Genomic DNA, 15927 nt, shown 5'->3' with positions numbered 1-15927 from the left:
CCTAAAGCTAGCTGTGCTGCACTTCTGAAGTTGGTTTGTCTCAAAGAAAAATGAGTGACAGACTTGAGTTGATGTGTCTTCTCTTGTTCCCCTTTACAAGGTAATGTTTCGGTCTGCCTTCGTCTGTAAAAGGAGGACAGACCAGGAAAAAAAAAGCACATTCTGATTTTACTAAATTGGTTTTTCTTTCTGTCCCTTTGTATAACGGGATTACAGATAGCATTTGCTCTAGTTTGTTCCTAAATAAGGGATTTGCCTCTTAACGCCCTGTTTCAGCCAGCTGTACAGCAGTGCTAGCATTGGATGATCTTAAACAGAAACAAGTGAAAATGATGTTTGAGTTACAATGCTTTTATGTGACCTTTTATTCAACATGTACAAAACAAAATAGGTTTGTTTTTCTAACTTCCTGTTGCAGCTAGCTGTTATGCTAACCATCTAGATTTGGAAACAAACTCAGATTTGGCTTGACCAAGTACTTTTTCCCCCCCTACTTTCTTTTGTATATCACGTAACTTTTAGTATCTCATTGAATGAAAAATGTTTCTTCTACGTGGATAGAGGTACACAGTGAGTTGTGACCCCAGCAACTGTACTAATGCCTGATACTCTTTTAAGATGGAAAAATAGTCTTTTGTGTCAAAAAATTGGACAAGAAAATACTTTTCATTAAAGTAACCAGAATTGAAGGTAAGTAAGTTTTGCCAGTTGGAGGAATTTTTGTCTCCTGCTTTGCTGGCTTAACAGCTAATTATTGGCTTTTCCTGAACATACTGGTATGAGCGTGAACAAGGGGAAGGAAACATACAGATGAACCCAGGTTTGTCTCCTGATGTTTTACCCTGACTAAAGCATCATGCTTATGCTTTCTTTCTTTTCCATCATGAAGAATATTTGGATTTTCAATTGGTTTGAAGCAGAGTCATTGGAACTACTGAAGTTAATTTACATTGTGTCAATTCCCAACAAATCTCATCTCAAGTCACTTAAAAATGATTAATGGGTTTAAGGGATAGACCCATTTAATAAATTAGAATATTAAAAGGTTATGAGCTTTCAGTAACTTAAACACATTTAGATTCATTCCAAATTGGAATTCCAATTTGTTTGGAATTCCAACAAATTTTGGAATTTGTTGGAATTTTAATTAATTCTTCTGTTAATGTTTTTTTCCGCTTCCAGCCAAAGGAAAAAAAAAACTTTTAAAACTATATTTAAAAAAAAAAGCATTAATACAGAAATGAGAATTTCATAAAAAATTATGTTGAATACCTACTTAAAGTTGTTTTTTTTCAAAAGGTACTTTGATAAATGTCCCTCACTGGAAAGCATTCTAATTTTTTAGATCAATCATTATTTACAAATATTACTAATCAAATTACAGATGCATTTGGATTCAGTTAAATGCATTTGTGATCTAACTATAATTACAACTGTTGAAGAGGCTGGAGTTTGATGCTGCTGTCCATCCCATACACAATATACCAACAAAGTTGATTTTTGGCAAAAACCACTACGTCACCATTGTTTTTTCAAGGGGTTGAATTGCCATTGCTGCCAGCACAATGGCAGGAATTTTCACCAATTGTTGCTTTTCTGCACGTCTGCGGCTATGTGGAGTTGCAGGGTGAGTCACACGTTCATGTACCAGTTCCTTATGGGAAATCCTCCAATTAACAGTCATAATCAATGAAGAGGGGCTTTGCAACTGAGTCAAGTAGATCCCAAGACTTAAGTTTCAGTTGCAATGTACGTCAAATAAAAAAAGCCGCTGTTTCGATGACTTAAGGGTTTTACAGATCTTTATCTGTTTATCACTTAACTCCAGATGAAATTTGGGACAGGTATTGAATCGTGGATTTAACCCTGTTCCTCTATTTTTGGTTAGTTATACTGACTGGAAGGCATCTTATAATAACTAGGGAAACTATACACTTGACTAATTGATTTTAATTCAAGGAAACTATTTTTTTTCTTCACCACAAGTCCCATCTTTCCTGTTGAATGATGCTGTGATGAGATCAGCATATTGGTTTTGAACAATTAAGGAAGTCTTCTGATGTTTGTTGTGTAAAAACTCTGGACTAAGGGATGAAATTAAGGATGCAGAAATCTCTTTTCCCCCAGCCGCTCAAATGCCTTTAGATTTCTACGTCAAATGCATTTGGCTTTAAAGCTGAAGCATTTTCATGCTTTCTTATAAAAAGCCCAAATGACTAATAAGGAAGAGGAAGTGAGGTAAGGTTGACTTCATCTCTGCTTCCTCTTAACTTGTACTGAGAGCTACTGCACATTAAAACAGTGGGATTTCACTATGAGTTCCAACCCGATGAGTATTGTGGTAAAACCTCATACAGCAGAAGATGCTAGGTTCTTTTTAAAAAATTTTTATTGTGCTTGCCAGAGCTACCACATATGACTCATAAATCATTTCAGGTATGAATGACAGTCTGACTGTTTGTAGTTTGCGCTTGCTCTCAGTCAGTGCTGATGTAATTTTGGACCTACCACATTTAGGCAAATCTACGCAAATGTGGACGAGTCAAAAACACCCCGAAAAATTGTATGAGACACAAACGTAGGACGTGATCTAAATAAAATGTGATAATGGAACAGATTTGTTTTTGACATCTGCAGATGGGCGCTTTGAGTTGATGCTATTAAAAGTAAGAGTAAGTTAAACTTCCTTGAACCAAGAGATTCCTACAAAAGTTTCCCAAATGGATGTGTAAAAAGCAAATGTGTGCTCCACATATCGGCCTGACAGTGAGTGGAGGTGGGGGGGGTGATTCTTGTCTCTGTAGGTTAATTTAAAGGAATGAGAGACGCTTTTTAGTTTGAAATAAGAATGCTGTTCTTTTCATTCAAAAAGTGCCTGGAGCATCTCAGGATGGCGTACAATTAGAACGAGGGAATCCCCTTCTTCTTCTTCTTCTCAGGCTAAAATCTGCCTCAGTAAAGTTTAGGTGGCTGATGGCTTAAACCATTGACTTCCTACCAAGAAAAAACAAAAAGAAGCAATTTACATTAATACCCACTGAGTCAATCAATAAATATTGAATCAAAACAATCTCCTTATGGCCACAGCAATCCATTTAGTTTGAATAAACCTGTATGCTGTTTTGGGAATTTCCACGCAATGGAGGGAAATTCCCATTCTTTTAGGATTCACATAAGATTAATGGTTGTATCCATCCATTCTGTGTTTGCCTGGATAAGTGTAAGGCTAAAGTTTGTTCCTGTCTGGGTGTACGACGGCTACCTTCAGTTGCTTTGAAAACCAGTTTCTGACAGGAACTGATCCTCTGCTGTAACCTTTCTCTTTTTTTTTTTTTTTCCAAAAAAAAAAAAAATAAATCTTTGTTTCTTAGAAAAGTTCCCAGAGACTCAGGTGGGGACTTGTGACCTATTTCTTTCCACTCTGAGATGGGTGGGTTGAGCACTTGTGTGGAAGTTCAGTCACTTTTAGACCCTGTTGTAACGCGTAGGAGGGAGCTGGCGGGGGGAGAATCCCCAACAGAGACCTCGTGGCTTTTTTTTTTTTTTTTTGTATGTCAGCTCCTCTGTGTGTGTGTGTGTGTGTGTGTGTGTGTGTGTGTGTGGCTTGCTTTCAGACAACATTTTCAAACTGCCCTTTAAAAGCCAAATATGGAAGCAGTGCTTCTGTGGGTACATAAGATAAAGTCTTATTAGTGAAATCAATGCATTGGAAATCTTTTAACCTCCAGTATTTCCCCTTCGTTGTTAATTATTGACATGTGATACCATTGTAAGACTCACTGTAAGGCTTGGATAATGTGAGGTAATCTTGAAATCACATAAAGCTGCCCTTAATGGTCTCAAATCTTTTTTTATAAGACAAAAATTTCAATGTCAAAAGTTTGTAAAATATTTCATCAGAACTGCTTTGGATAATAGAAACTCTACTCTCAGTATCACTTTTCCAGCACAGACCTATGCTATCTGGTAGCCTAGCTAAAATGCTAAATTAGCTGTGAGGTCGGGTAACTGTACAATCAGAACTGGCAACATGAAGTGGGCAAGACTGCCTGAGCAACACTTCACGCCCCAGTGTAAGGAAATGAAGGAACAGGTGAAAAATAAAATCATTAAAATCACTGAAAGTATCCCATGGGGCAGTTCCAAGGCCAGAACCACTTCTGAGCAAAAAGAAGAGCAATTCTTGTCTCATATTAGCAAAAAACACCAATGATGATGTCAGAGACGTTTGGGAAAATATTCTAATAAAACAAAAGTACATTTTTTTGGGCATTTTAGAGAAATTCCCCGTCATGCTGACAATCAAACATGTTGGTTTGCAGTGTGTTGCTGATTTGCTGCTTCAGGAACTGAATGACTTGCACTGAATGGCTACGAAAAAAAATGAATTGAAGGTTTTTCAAGAGGCTTAGTCAAAGTTGGGATTTAATTTGGATTGACATGCTGTGATGTGATGAGGCCTTAAACGGGTCGTTCATGCATGAATACACTCCAATGTGGCTGATTAAAGGAATTGACCCAGATTGACGCATCTTTGTAAGGCTGCATCTGAATAAACCACAAAACAATTCATTATCAATGTGAAAGTGATGTTTCTATCATCATTCTGTTTTACTTATGTTAGTTTGTTTCTCTTTCTCTTATCTGTAAATATCGACATTGATCTGGATCGTCTGGTCCAAATTTGTCTAGAAGTTATTAAAACCCTTTTCTACCATGTTGCAGGTTGCTGTAAATCCTTTATCATAAACTTCTGGTCTGAACCTGGAGTTCCAAGCAGACCAGCTCATGCTCCTTGTTTCTTTCTCTTAATTTATAATGATCAATTCCTGTGATCCATATTTCAAATGTCTCTTAACAAACAAACCTGATAGGCGATCTGCTGCAGAATTACATAAAATCGACTTTTTTTTTAGATGTGCATCATGTCATAATGTTATCCCTTCATCAAAAACATACCTGGGGTGTTGCTTTTGCTATTTCATGCACATTTGGGGAATCCTTTAATCTCCATGGCAACCATCTGGCTGTGTAAAAGGTCTGGTGGGGCAGAGCGCTGCTTCAAGGACAAAGCTCCTCCTGGAAGCTGCAGGTTCTAAGCTTCTGAGCAGGCCTCCCCCTGGACTCCGCCACTCAACTCCTTCAGACTAGCCAGCAGCAATTAGCAAACACCTAATTGTGCTGAGCTTGTTATAGGATGCACTTTTCCATGCAACGTGCGCAAAATCATTGTTAAAGGGTTACAGAGGAGTAATGTTGTGTTGACTTCTTAAAGGCAACCTGTTGGAAAGAGCAGGAGTTTCTTAAAAAGACAGAGGCCCAATTTCAAGGCACTGTCAATTATTTTAAGTCATACAATATATACACAGTATTTTGACATTTAATAACTGAAGGCAACATAGTTACTTGACTGAAGTATGAAATGTGTCTTGAAAACACATAGCAATGCTCCTTTAACAGAAATGGTGCACTAACAATGTGGGGGTTGTATTCTACAGCCCAAAACACCCGACATGTGGTGAAATGTTGCAAATGGTGGAGTCTGATAATTAAGAAGAAATGGTATAAGTCAATGCCTACAACCCCTAACGTACTAAAACAATCCTGCAAGACAAGTGGGGCTTTTTTCATCTTAAGCTACTTTAAGAGACTGACTAAATCAGGCAGAAAACCTCTTCAGGTTATGTGTGCCAAAGGTCACTTGTCATTGTGTTGAATCATGTGGTGTAATGAGTTTTTCCTATGACACTTATGGAAACCTTTTTTTTTTTTTTTTTCTCCACGATTCTGAATTTTTCATGCAGCATTAAAAGTCATTCTGCATTGAGTGAATGCATAGTGGCTGCTGGAGTTCCCATGTGGAGTAATGGCCAGGTTTTTTATTTCAAATGTGACCTTGAATGTCGCCATATTCTTCGCAACCCCAGAGCGCAGATCTGACCCCAGATAACACACCTGCTGTCGCCAAGAAGCAACACGTGTACGGGTACGCACGGCGGCACGCCAACTTGTTTGTGATGTCTATGTCAGAAAACACGCAAGAGTGTCAAACAAGGACTAAAACATGTGGCTACATGCCTGCTGGGTACGAGGGATTGCTGTAAAATCAATGACATGACGCCAGGGCGACGTGTTGGTCCAGGAAGAGCGAATGCTCGCAGGTCAGCAATGCGAAGCAATCTGCTGGGTCTCCTTAGGGAGAAACTTTTTAATCCACTTTGAAGAATCGATTGTGTATATTGTACTGCACTAAACTCAATCGAAAAATCTTATGTCTGACTGAATATTTTTTTTTATTGAAATCATTCCATAACAGCTTTAGCTACATGTTTAGAGTTGTTGTCCTGATAGAAAGTGAATCTCTGCCTCCTCAACTCTGACCAGCTGCCCCGTCCCCCACACCATGATGCTGCCACCACCATATCTGACCAGAGCTATTATTTCCATGTTTTACTGTGTCCAATATGTTTCCAGCTGAGCTGTGGATCTGCGCAGCTCCTCCACAGCGGGCCTCTCACCTTGGCCCTCCTCTCAGTTCTCGGTAGGGTTATATCCTCACGAGATCTTCAAAGTTGGGATATTGTTTGATCATCTGAGGATGTTTAAACGCTTTTAACACCTGTCTGCCGTGTTCTTTGGTTTTCCGGAAGCTGTTTGTTCTTCAAGCAACTTGTGAGGCCTTCGCAGGACAGCTGGAGTCACACTGAGGTTCAATTCATCTGTTTACTCATTAGACACCAGAAGGGCTTTGGGTTTTTATTTAGGGGTATCAGATGTGGATTTGTAAAGTGTTGAAGTGTATGAATTTGTGATGCTCCGTCACATAAAAATATTTTGTGTTTGCAGTGTGACTCGAGGGACATAAATGAAGTTGGTGTGAAGTTCACCAAACACCAGCCACAGCCAGATAACTTATGTCACAAACATATCAGCAGTTCCTGGTGTTCTTCGGTTTCATTTTGGTCTAGATTAAAAACATTCCATTGTCTGAGCCGACATCAGCAGGTACAGCAAGTGATCGCTCTCTCAAACACACAAATGTTGTTTGGCTTTGTCTTCTCTTCGCTCTGCAACTGCCTACTTCCTTTTTTAAAAACAGGGGATGTCCAGCTTCCTGTGCTTTGCACACTGAACCCAAGACAACTGATTCACCGAAGGGAGCGCCCACCCGCCCGCCCGCCGCCACTGCCGCGTTCGTGATACTTCACAGGGTCTGATTTATACACCGACCCATCTGCAGGCAGTTGTTGAGGTTTGGGCGTGACTCCGGCTCATTCCCCCTTTCATGCCCTTGTGGAGTTCGCCTCGGCTCGACACAAACAGCTGGGAATCCGGCCGTGGCAGCACAGCGTGCCCATTCAGGCAGTGCTGGGAAGGGGTTTTCCACCGCTCACAAACACAAGCACACGTGACGCGCTACAAAAGACGAGCACACAGATTTAGATTAAGCGGTGCCAACTCTTTGTGGTTGGCCCATGATCTGCGGTTCCAGCTTCAAGCTGCAGACTGTCTCAAGAATGAAACAAAACAACAGAATAATGGAGATGAATTTCAAACGATACAAATCAACTTGCAAGAGAAAAAAAGAGTGCCTGTCAGCAGGGTTTATTACAAAAATACTGAAAAACAACAACTGTGTTGTGAGCTTGGATGCAATCTTTACAAAGAAACTGTTTGATCAAATACGTTTTTGTCTTGCTGCGAAATATTTCACGCTTACTTGATCCCAAAGGTTTGCAAAAAATATGTATGAATATATCGTGACCCGGGTTGGAAACGAGAGAACACATGATTGCACTAAAACGATTCGTGTCTTCCAGTTAGATATACAAAAGAGAATAAATATCAATATAGCAATACACTTTTATATTTTACATCTGCCATTGAAAATATATATTTTGTTGAAGAATAATAGTAAGTCCAATAAAAAATAATAAACATTAAAAAATAATAATAATAACAATAGCACCAAATGAACGACTAGGTGTCTGGATTCCAAAGGAAGAAGCTTATCAATCATCTCAATCGTACAATCCTACGATAAGTCTTTTGGTTAAATGTAAAGAAAGTGCAGCAAGTTTGTAATTTAACCATGAGGTATTTCACATTATATATACATACACATATCTATATCTATACATACATGTATATATATATTGCATTGACCTCCTCTCCTGCCACAGGAGAGCAGTGAAGACGGTGCAGACGCAGACGCAGAAAGGCTTGCAGGGGAACTTTGGGTTCACTGTTTGCAAAGAGTCTTCAGTCAGTTGTTTGGTTTGTAGTCAGCGGCTCTGACGTCCGAGTCGCTCGCGTTCCCTGCGCTGTAGTGCTGGCCTGCAGTGTTCAGCAACAGACGGCCGTTCTCATAGCCGGGCGCACTCGTCGAAATGCTTCATGCACTCTGCGGCCTCGGTGTCGTTGAACCTGGCGTGACACTGCGGACACTGCAGCTCCGACGGGCCCGGGCATTCGCTCCAGTTTGTTGCCGCGGCGGCTGCTGGCCCCGTGGCGGCGGGCTGCGGCGGCGTGGCCGCCTGTTGCTGCTGCCGGTCGGTGACCATCCTCAGCCGAGGCTCTGAGGAGTCCTTGTTTCGCCTCGGGGAGATCCGGTGACCGATGTGGACGTGACACAAGGGGACAACGTCCCGGCCGTCTCTGCCGGACCCCTGCTGAGAGGCACAGACCCGGTCAGACCAACGGGCATCTCACCCAGAACCAGCCCAAGATTACTTTGATTACTAAACAGAATGTGACTGAGGACCCCCAACGCACAACTGCAAAATTACCACTATTTAGCTAATAGCAATTTTTACAGTTAACTCCAAATGTGTTCATTATTGATACTCCTGGTGAATTTGAGTTTATTTTTACCAACATATTTCTTCTGACTGGAAGTAATATTAATGTTTTGGAGTGACTGACTTAAAACTGATGAAAAACCTTTGGACGGAGCTAAAGTACGATATTTCTGTTCTAACTGCACAGTATCTTTACATCATAATCTGGTAAAGTATGATATTATTACAATCAATGTTCTTACGCTTGTTTGTTATATTTTTTCAACACTTTTTGTGTGACATGCTGCTGTTACATCTGAATTTCCCCACCGTAGGACAATAAAGATGATTTCTATTCTTCTGTCTCTAAAGGTTGGGTTGCTGGCAAGGAGGCCCTCCAACCACAAAGACTCTGGAAAGGAGAGGTAGAAATACAGCCAGACACAAATAGCTGGTAATTAACCCCTTAACTGTAACCCACCAGATGTGAGTGAATGGTTCCATGAGGACAGCGGGGGCCTTGTGACAGTCCAAGGGTTTAAAAGATTCTTTTTTCTATTGATTATTGAGGATTTCTAACAATCAATACGGAATTTTTAAAGATGAACCAAAAACAAGATATTTAAATGTTTTTCAACATGTAATGATGTTTTCCAGAGATGTCCGTTTCATTTCCTGTCAGAATCTAAATCCACCATGGATATGAATTATTCTGTAAAGATGCCTTATATGGCAGGTATTGTGTTCTTGGGCTCCTTTTGTTAGTTTCAGGTTGCTAAGCACCTGGTCGGTTTGCTAATGCCTTGGGCCAGCTCTACATCCACCTGATAGAAGTGTGTTCCGCCTCACCTGTTTGTGCAGCTGCTGCTTTAACTGAGAAATCTGCTCCTTCAGGTCCGCGATCCGACCCTGAGCTCGTTCTCTGTCGGCACGCTCCGACTTAAAGTCTTCAGTGTAGATGAGGACCTGGAAAAGCAAAACATCACCAATGTTCACTGTTTCCAGGTGATAAACACTGAATGAGTCTGGTTGTATAATCCCTCAGTGGAGTGGAAACCCACCTGCTGCTCCAGGGTCTGGATTCTCTCATGCCCCTGCCTCCTTATGTCCTCCACTTCTCTGCCCAGCCTGGAGCACTCCCTGATTTTTTCCTCCAGGAGGGCGTTGAGCCTGGAAATCTCCTGGTGGAGCATGCCGGTCCGGATGGAGCCCACGACCGGCATCAGGCCCGGCCCGGAGCTCTCCTTCAGCTTCTGACCCAACGCCCGGATGTACTCCTCCCTGCTGGAGTCGTACTTCTGCCACTGGGAGTTCAAATCCTGCACCTGCAAGCCGAACACAACCACACGGTTTGAACTGTGACCCCCACACCGGGCTAGCCGTTTGGGCCGAATGTGGGAATGCTAGACTGAGACTCACGTAAGACACGCGCTGCTTCAGCTGCTGGTTTTCTTCCTGAAGCTGGCGGATTTGGGATTTAGCAGCATTCAGGTTGGAGAGCTCCGGTGTCTGCAGAAAGGCCACAGAAAGACTTCAAATGGTGCAAAAGGAGGAAAAAACTGAAACACGGACACAGCAGAAGGAGAGTTGAACACACACCTCCTTGGCACTTTGCTCCTCCACTTCTCCTCCTGTTCCCTTCTTCTCCCGCTCCAGCCGGGCCAGCAGCTCCTGGCACACCTTGACGGTGGCGCCCAGCTGGCCGCGCAGCTGGTCGGCCTCCTCGGCCAGCGACGAGCACAGGACGCTCCGGGTGGCCTCGGCCCGCTCGCGCTCCTCCAGGGCCGCCTGCAGCCTCTGGATCTCCCGGTCCTTCTCGTGGTCCGGCTGACTCCGGATCCGCTCCTGCTCCAGCTCCTTCTCCCTGATCTGTGCAGTCAGCCTCTGGATCTCCTACAAGGAAAAAAAATATTTTAGAAATACTCCACTGTAATAGTTTATTCCAATTATTTATAGTGAGTTATTTTGCTTGTGATTTGAATATTTTCTTGAAAATGTTTCCATCCATCCATCATCAGACATTGGGGTCTTGAGGAGCTGGTTTCTATGTTTAGCTGTCAACTGGCAAAATGTTTCAATCTGTTACCTAATGCTATAAAAACAGTCATGATCTACATCAGAAAAAATAGTAACAGAGGCATGCTTCTAGCACGTGTTATAATATTTCAAGTAATTTAACGAAATAATATAAATGTTAAGCAATAAGCTGGATGAATCAAACACAGCCCGACTTTAGATATGTATGGATTTGGCTCTAGACTGAAAAATTGATTTCCTGATAATCGTTACAATTATTATAAGTGTGAGGACGAGAAATGATTTAATAGTCAAAAATGACAGAAAAAAAAGGTTTCAGTGCCTGCAGCCAGAGGTCAACACACACACACACACACACAGCTCTCGTTACGATAGAAATTATTGTAGAACAAGAGTTGGTGAAGCTCTCATCGAGCCAACAGGAAGAAAATGAAATAACGTAACAATTACGTCCATATTGACAGTTTTTGTAGTTACATGAAAGAAAGAAAAAAGTAAAAATCTAAAAGGTTAAACCATAAATTACAGCTCTAATCACAATATCCCCCCACAATGCTGATAAATGATAGGACAACCGTCCATCACTAATGTGTTCGTGTGTTGGGAACAAACACAGACGGATGTCTAAATACACACACACACACATATATATAAAATAAAAGAAAGATGTATTTAAATATAATCTGGGTCTGGCTTTGTATATAAATCTAATATTTATATACATGCTGGACGTGTCTCTGTCTTCACACACGCTGCTGCCCATAAAATTGGACAAAATCTTTTTTTTTTTTGTCTGTTCTCATGAAATAATTCTAAGATCATTTGATGACGGGTATATCTTCTCAAAACTTTACTGATCGATCTCTTCCAAACATACCACAAGGAAAATTAAGCCACAGTAAAAAGGAGCAAAATGTCTGAAAACAAAATTCACACAAGACCAGTATGTGTATGGAAGTTTAGTTTAAGACTTATTGGCTTATATTTTTAATCATATATCTAAATGAAAATGTTCATCTGGACTGTTAGATTTTGTACCCCAGTACGACTTTATTCTAGTACCGCCCTTGTAAATTCATGTTTTAAAAAAAAATAAAAAAATAGAATCCCTTATTCCTATAATATAATAATAGCTGGTCTGTTTGTGTTTCTGGGAGTTCTGTTGAAAATGTCTTTAATTACTATAAATAAATGCAGTTAATGAACACACTCAAAAGGAGTGATTTCTTCCAACTATTCAGGTAAATGCGGAGCTCTTGCCCCGGGGTTTACCTCTCCTTGTCGGGCTGCTTTCACCTCCATGTCGTTTCTCTTCTGCTTCAGCTTGCAGATCTCTGACAGCAGGCTTTCCACCAGGGAGCTGGACGGACCGATGACCACGGGCTCATCGTCTCCCATCGTCATGTACATCCTCTCGTGTCTGACCAGCCTGCTCTTTAGGTCTGCAATAATATTGTCCTTCACGCAGAGCTGCTTGTTGAGGAGCTCCATCTCCCCGCGCGTCTCGTGATACAGGGTGTTCAGGACGCCGTAGCTCCGCGTCCTCTCCCTCAGCAGCGCGTCTCCCTCGGAGCCCATGCTGGCGCTATCCATGGCGGACTTATTTTAGTAGATTCAACACCGACCGGGTCTTTTAATAATAATCATCCGGCATTTGACGCCTCTGCCTCTCACCCCGTGTCTTTTAGAAATGCACCGAGGAGGTAAATTCTACCGGAGATTTGGCGCATCAGTGTCGAGAATAATATCCCCGAACGGGGATTTCCTGGGGAACTTCCCCGCGGACTTTTTTTTTTTTTTTTTTTTTTTTTTTAGCGTCGTCAAAACGGAGCCCAGCCAGCCAGCCTGCCTCCCTGCCAGCCTCCCTGCCTGCCTGTCTGCCTGCTGCCGCCGTTCAAAGCCCCACAGCCCCGCGACACAGCAGTAAACTGACTGACGGCAATAATTGTTAACCTACAAAAACTCATAAAAACACACTCAACTTTCTTTCGCTCGGGTTTCTGCGGCAGCGGCTGAAAAGGAAACGCGAATGCTGCCTTCAAGGACGTCGTAATTTCGAGCTCTCGCACCTCTGTTCGGCATGATCAAATTCTCTTCATGCAGGCGCATTTTAGTAATTGAAAATGCTAACTCACGTCGCTGATTTAGTTGAAATGGCTAAGCCAAAGCACACATTCATTCAAGAATGCATTTCTGTTTATTATGAAGCCATTGAAGAACTATAACACACTGTGTCAGAAAATGACAGTCTGATGCATGGAGTTCTTACTGTATTCCAGTAATTTTATGGTTATCTACTGTTAAATATTCTAATACCACTAAAAAAAAATATATGCTATGTTAATTTTGTCTAAAGTAAACCATAATTTAGACAAAATATGGTGGTAAACAAGAATGGGGAAGCTGCAGACTTGAAAGTTGCCCTGCAGACAGTCATTGACATCATCTATATGGGGGACAAGCCACAAAGGTTGTTGCTAAAGAGACTGAACATAAGCATAAACAATGAAAAGTTGATTGGAAGAAAAATAAAAGTGTAATAGAAGATGTGAAAATCAACAACAAAAAAAGCCTTTAAATAATATTTAAAGAATAGTGGAGAGTTGTGAGATTTATTTAATTTTTAATGCTTTATAATATTTGAATTAAATAATTAAAAAAAAGCAAATCTGAATTTATGTAAATTATTCTTTTTAGGTTCTGAACTAATGACACTGAGGGTTTCAGCAGACAGTTTACTGTATGAAACAATAATCCTAAAAATGCCTCACTCTCACATCCGGGTTTCCACACTGTGTTTCATTCAAATCCCAACAGGGATGTCAGTTTTTAAAGCACTTTCTGTCCACATTCCAAGCCTTTGTTCCGTTTCCAGATTTCCCAGAGCAACAAACGCATCGGACGCCCTTCTCGGTCATTACGTAATTGGATCATTTAGTGAATTGCGCAGTTTAGGGCATTGTCAGTGACTGTTAATCATTGAATACGTGATACAGTAAAGGGTTTTGCATTTTTCTTTCTGATTCAGTGGATGATGCACGGAGTTGTTCCAACATCCCAGTGAAGCTCTACTTTTACAACCATTATTCTGTGTACTTAATATAATATTCCTCATACTGAAGTGGATGGATTGTACCTTAGTCATAACATGATAAAGCCTTTTATCCAATCCAGAAGACTCCAACACACACATTCACACACTAATGGTGGTGAGCTACATTGTATCTACTGTGGACTGCAATGCTTGATCCACAGGCTGCAGGACAAACTGAGCCTTAATAGTCACATATTAACTATAACACAGAGCCTCTCAAAAGTATTCACACCTGTTTAACCTTTTTGTTGCAACCACCACTGACTTCTGTGGGGTGGAAAAATAGATATCTTAAAATCTTTCACAAAAAGAATCTGAAAAATGTGGCGTGAACATCTATTCAGTTCTCTTTACTCAGACATGAATACAATTCTTGTGCAGAAGAGCAACCAGCAGATTTGGGCATTAACCAAACAGGAAGGCCGTGGTAACTCAGAGGCGAAGCAGAGATCCACAGCGCAGGTGGGAGAGTCTGCTGAAAAACTGTAAATTGTCCTCGTCATAAATCTGGCTTTTGTGGAGGAGGGGTACAAAGAACGCCATATGGAAAGAAACTCAAGTCTTTTTTTTCAGTTTATCATCTCCTGGGATCAACGAGTGATGAGCAGGAGGAGAGAATCCATCAGGACAGAAAAGAGACGGAGAATTTTGTACAGATGTAATGTTCGATTCACATGTACGTACCCTTATCAGTGTTTATTATTCGAATTTACAGAGATACAAGTTTGTAACATTTAATTAATGCACTCTGTTAGAAAACAATATCTTTTTCTCCTAAAATCTTCTTCGGATGAGAAATACTAACAGAAATGAACTGATAATGTCACAAAAATGTCATCAAGTCAGTCAGGAGATCAGATTTCTCTGAATCAAATTAGAATAAAAGTCTGACCTGAAAATTGATGTCATTTTGCACAATAATCCTAATTCAGTTGAAAAAACAAAGACAACTTCCAAAAAATATTTTGTGTAACCTGGTGTTATTTACAGTTCTCTTCACATTTATGCAGTTATTTGTTCATTTGTGAAATGAAACCTTGATAGAAGCAGAGCAAATGTTGTAATGTGACAACATGAGCAAACCTTTTCAGTCACTGTAAGAAAGGGAAGCATCTCTAGTCTAATGTTTTTCCAGGCAGATACTGATTTGTTTACGAAAGTCAGGGAAGATTAACTGTAAAATGCCATTTCAAAACCGGTCTTGAAATACGATGACATTAACAGGTTTTTGCATTACGTAAAATAATCCAGGAACCAAGCACTTTAACTTTCCAAAAAGAAAACGATAATAGAATAGGGAAGATAGGAGTGGGAGGTGTTATTATTAGTGAGCTCGTTATCATCCACTGACCTCCATGTGATTCAGCATGTTCTAAAGTTGGTACTTCTCTCACTTTACTTTCACTCACTGTGGGCTGCTTTGGTATTACAAACATGTGATCAAGCTTGACATTTTTTGCAAAAAAAAAGAGTGGTCTGAGTTGTAGCTAGTCGAGCATAGCAGCAAAGGACACAGAAATGATCACCATCTCACAGATTTTGAGGCTTTTGTTCCATCACCCTAATCTAAAATATGCATTCATGTATTCTGAGCGCGAGTAGATGCATAGAGCAACAGAAGTGGGGAATGTTTTGTGCTCTCATACTGAAAATATTAACACATTTTGTGACATTGCTAGAAATCTCAAAGAATATATGTGGGCTAATGTGCGTTTTTAGGAAGGTCACTGGGAAAAAACTCAGGTTGATGGTGGACTACAAAAACAATTAATGTATCTGAATAAAGTGAAACCGCTGTCTAGACTGTAGGAGTGTTAAATTCTTTTCTGACACTCATACAAGAGGTTAATTAGACCCTCTGGCCAGCGGGGAGTCCCAGGTATTCCTGGGTTAAACAGAGCATGGCACTGACTGACTTCTTCTGTTCTGAGGTGAGTCATAAATCAAATGACAGTCATGTGAAAGCATGAATATATATATATATATATATATATATATATATATATATATATATAT

General features: G+C 40.7%; 1 protein-coding gene across 2 annotated transcripts; it reads right to left on the bottom strand.

The window, feature by feature from the left end:
• Positions 1-7589: 7589 nt before the first annotated feature.
• Positions 7590-12895, bottom strand: tnip2 (TNFAIP3 interacting protein 2). Of its 2 annotated transcripts, none has more exons than XM_032564193.1 (6): positions 12090-12895; positions 10380-10673; positions 10200-10289; positions 9842-10105; positions 9630-9746; positions 7590-8672 (listed from the first exon to the last, which is right to left on the bottom strand). In XM_032564193.1, exons 1-6 carry the CDS (start codon positions 12408-12410, stop codon positions 8367-8369), a joined length of 1392 nt encoding a protein of 463 aa, XP_032420084.1. In that variant the 5' UTR covers positions 12411-12895; the 3' UTR covers positions 7590-8366. The 2 variants fall into 2 exon arrangements, with proteins under 2 accessions (XP_032420084.1, XP_032420085.1); XM_032564194.1 differs by having other exon boundaries at positions 7590-8669.
• Positions 12896-15927: the final 3032 nt, after the last annotated feature.

This window comes from Xiphophorus hellerii, chromosome 5 (assembly GCF_003331165.1).
Source record: "Xiphophorus hellerii strain 12219 chromosome 5, Xiphophorus_hellerii-4.1, whole genome shotgun sequence".
NCBI lineage: Eukaryota > Metazoa > Chordata > Actinopteri > Cyprinodontiformes > Poeciliidae > Xiphophorus > Xiphophorus hellerii.
The sequence above is the reverse complement of the archived record's forward strand: the minus strand, read 5'-3'. Positions and strand labels throughout refer to the sequence as shown.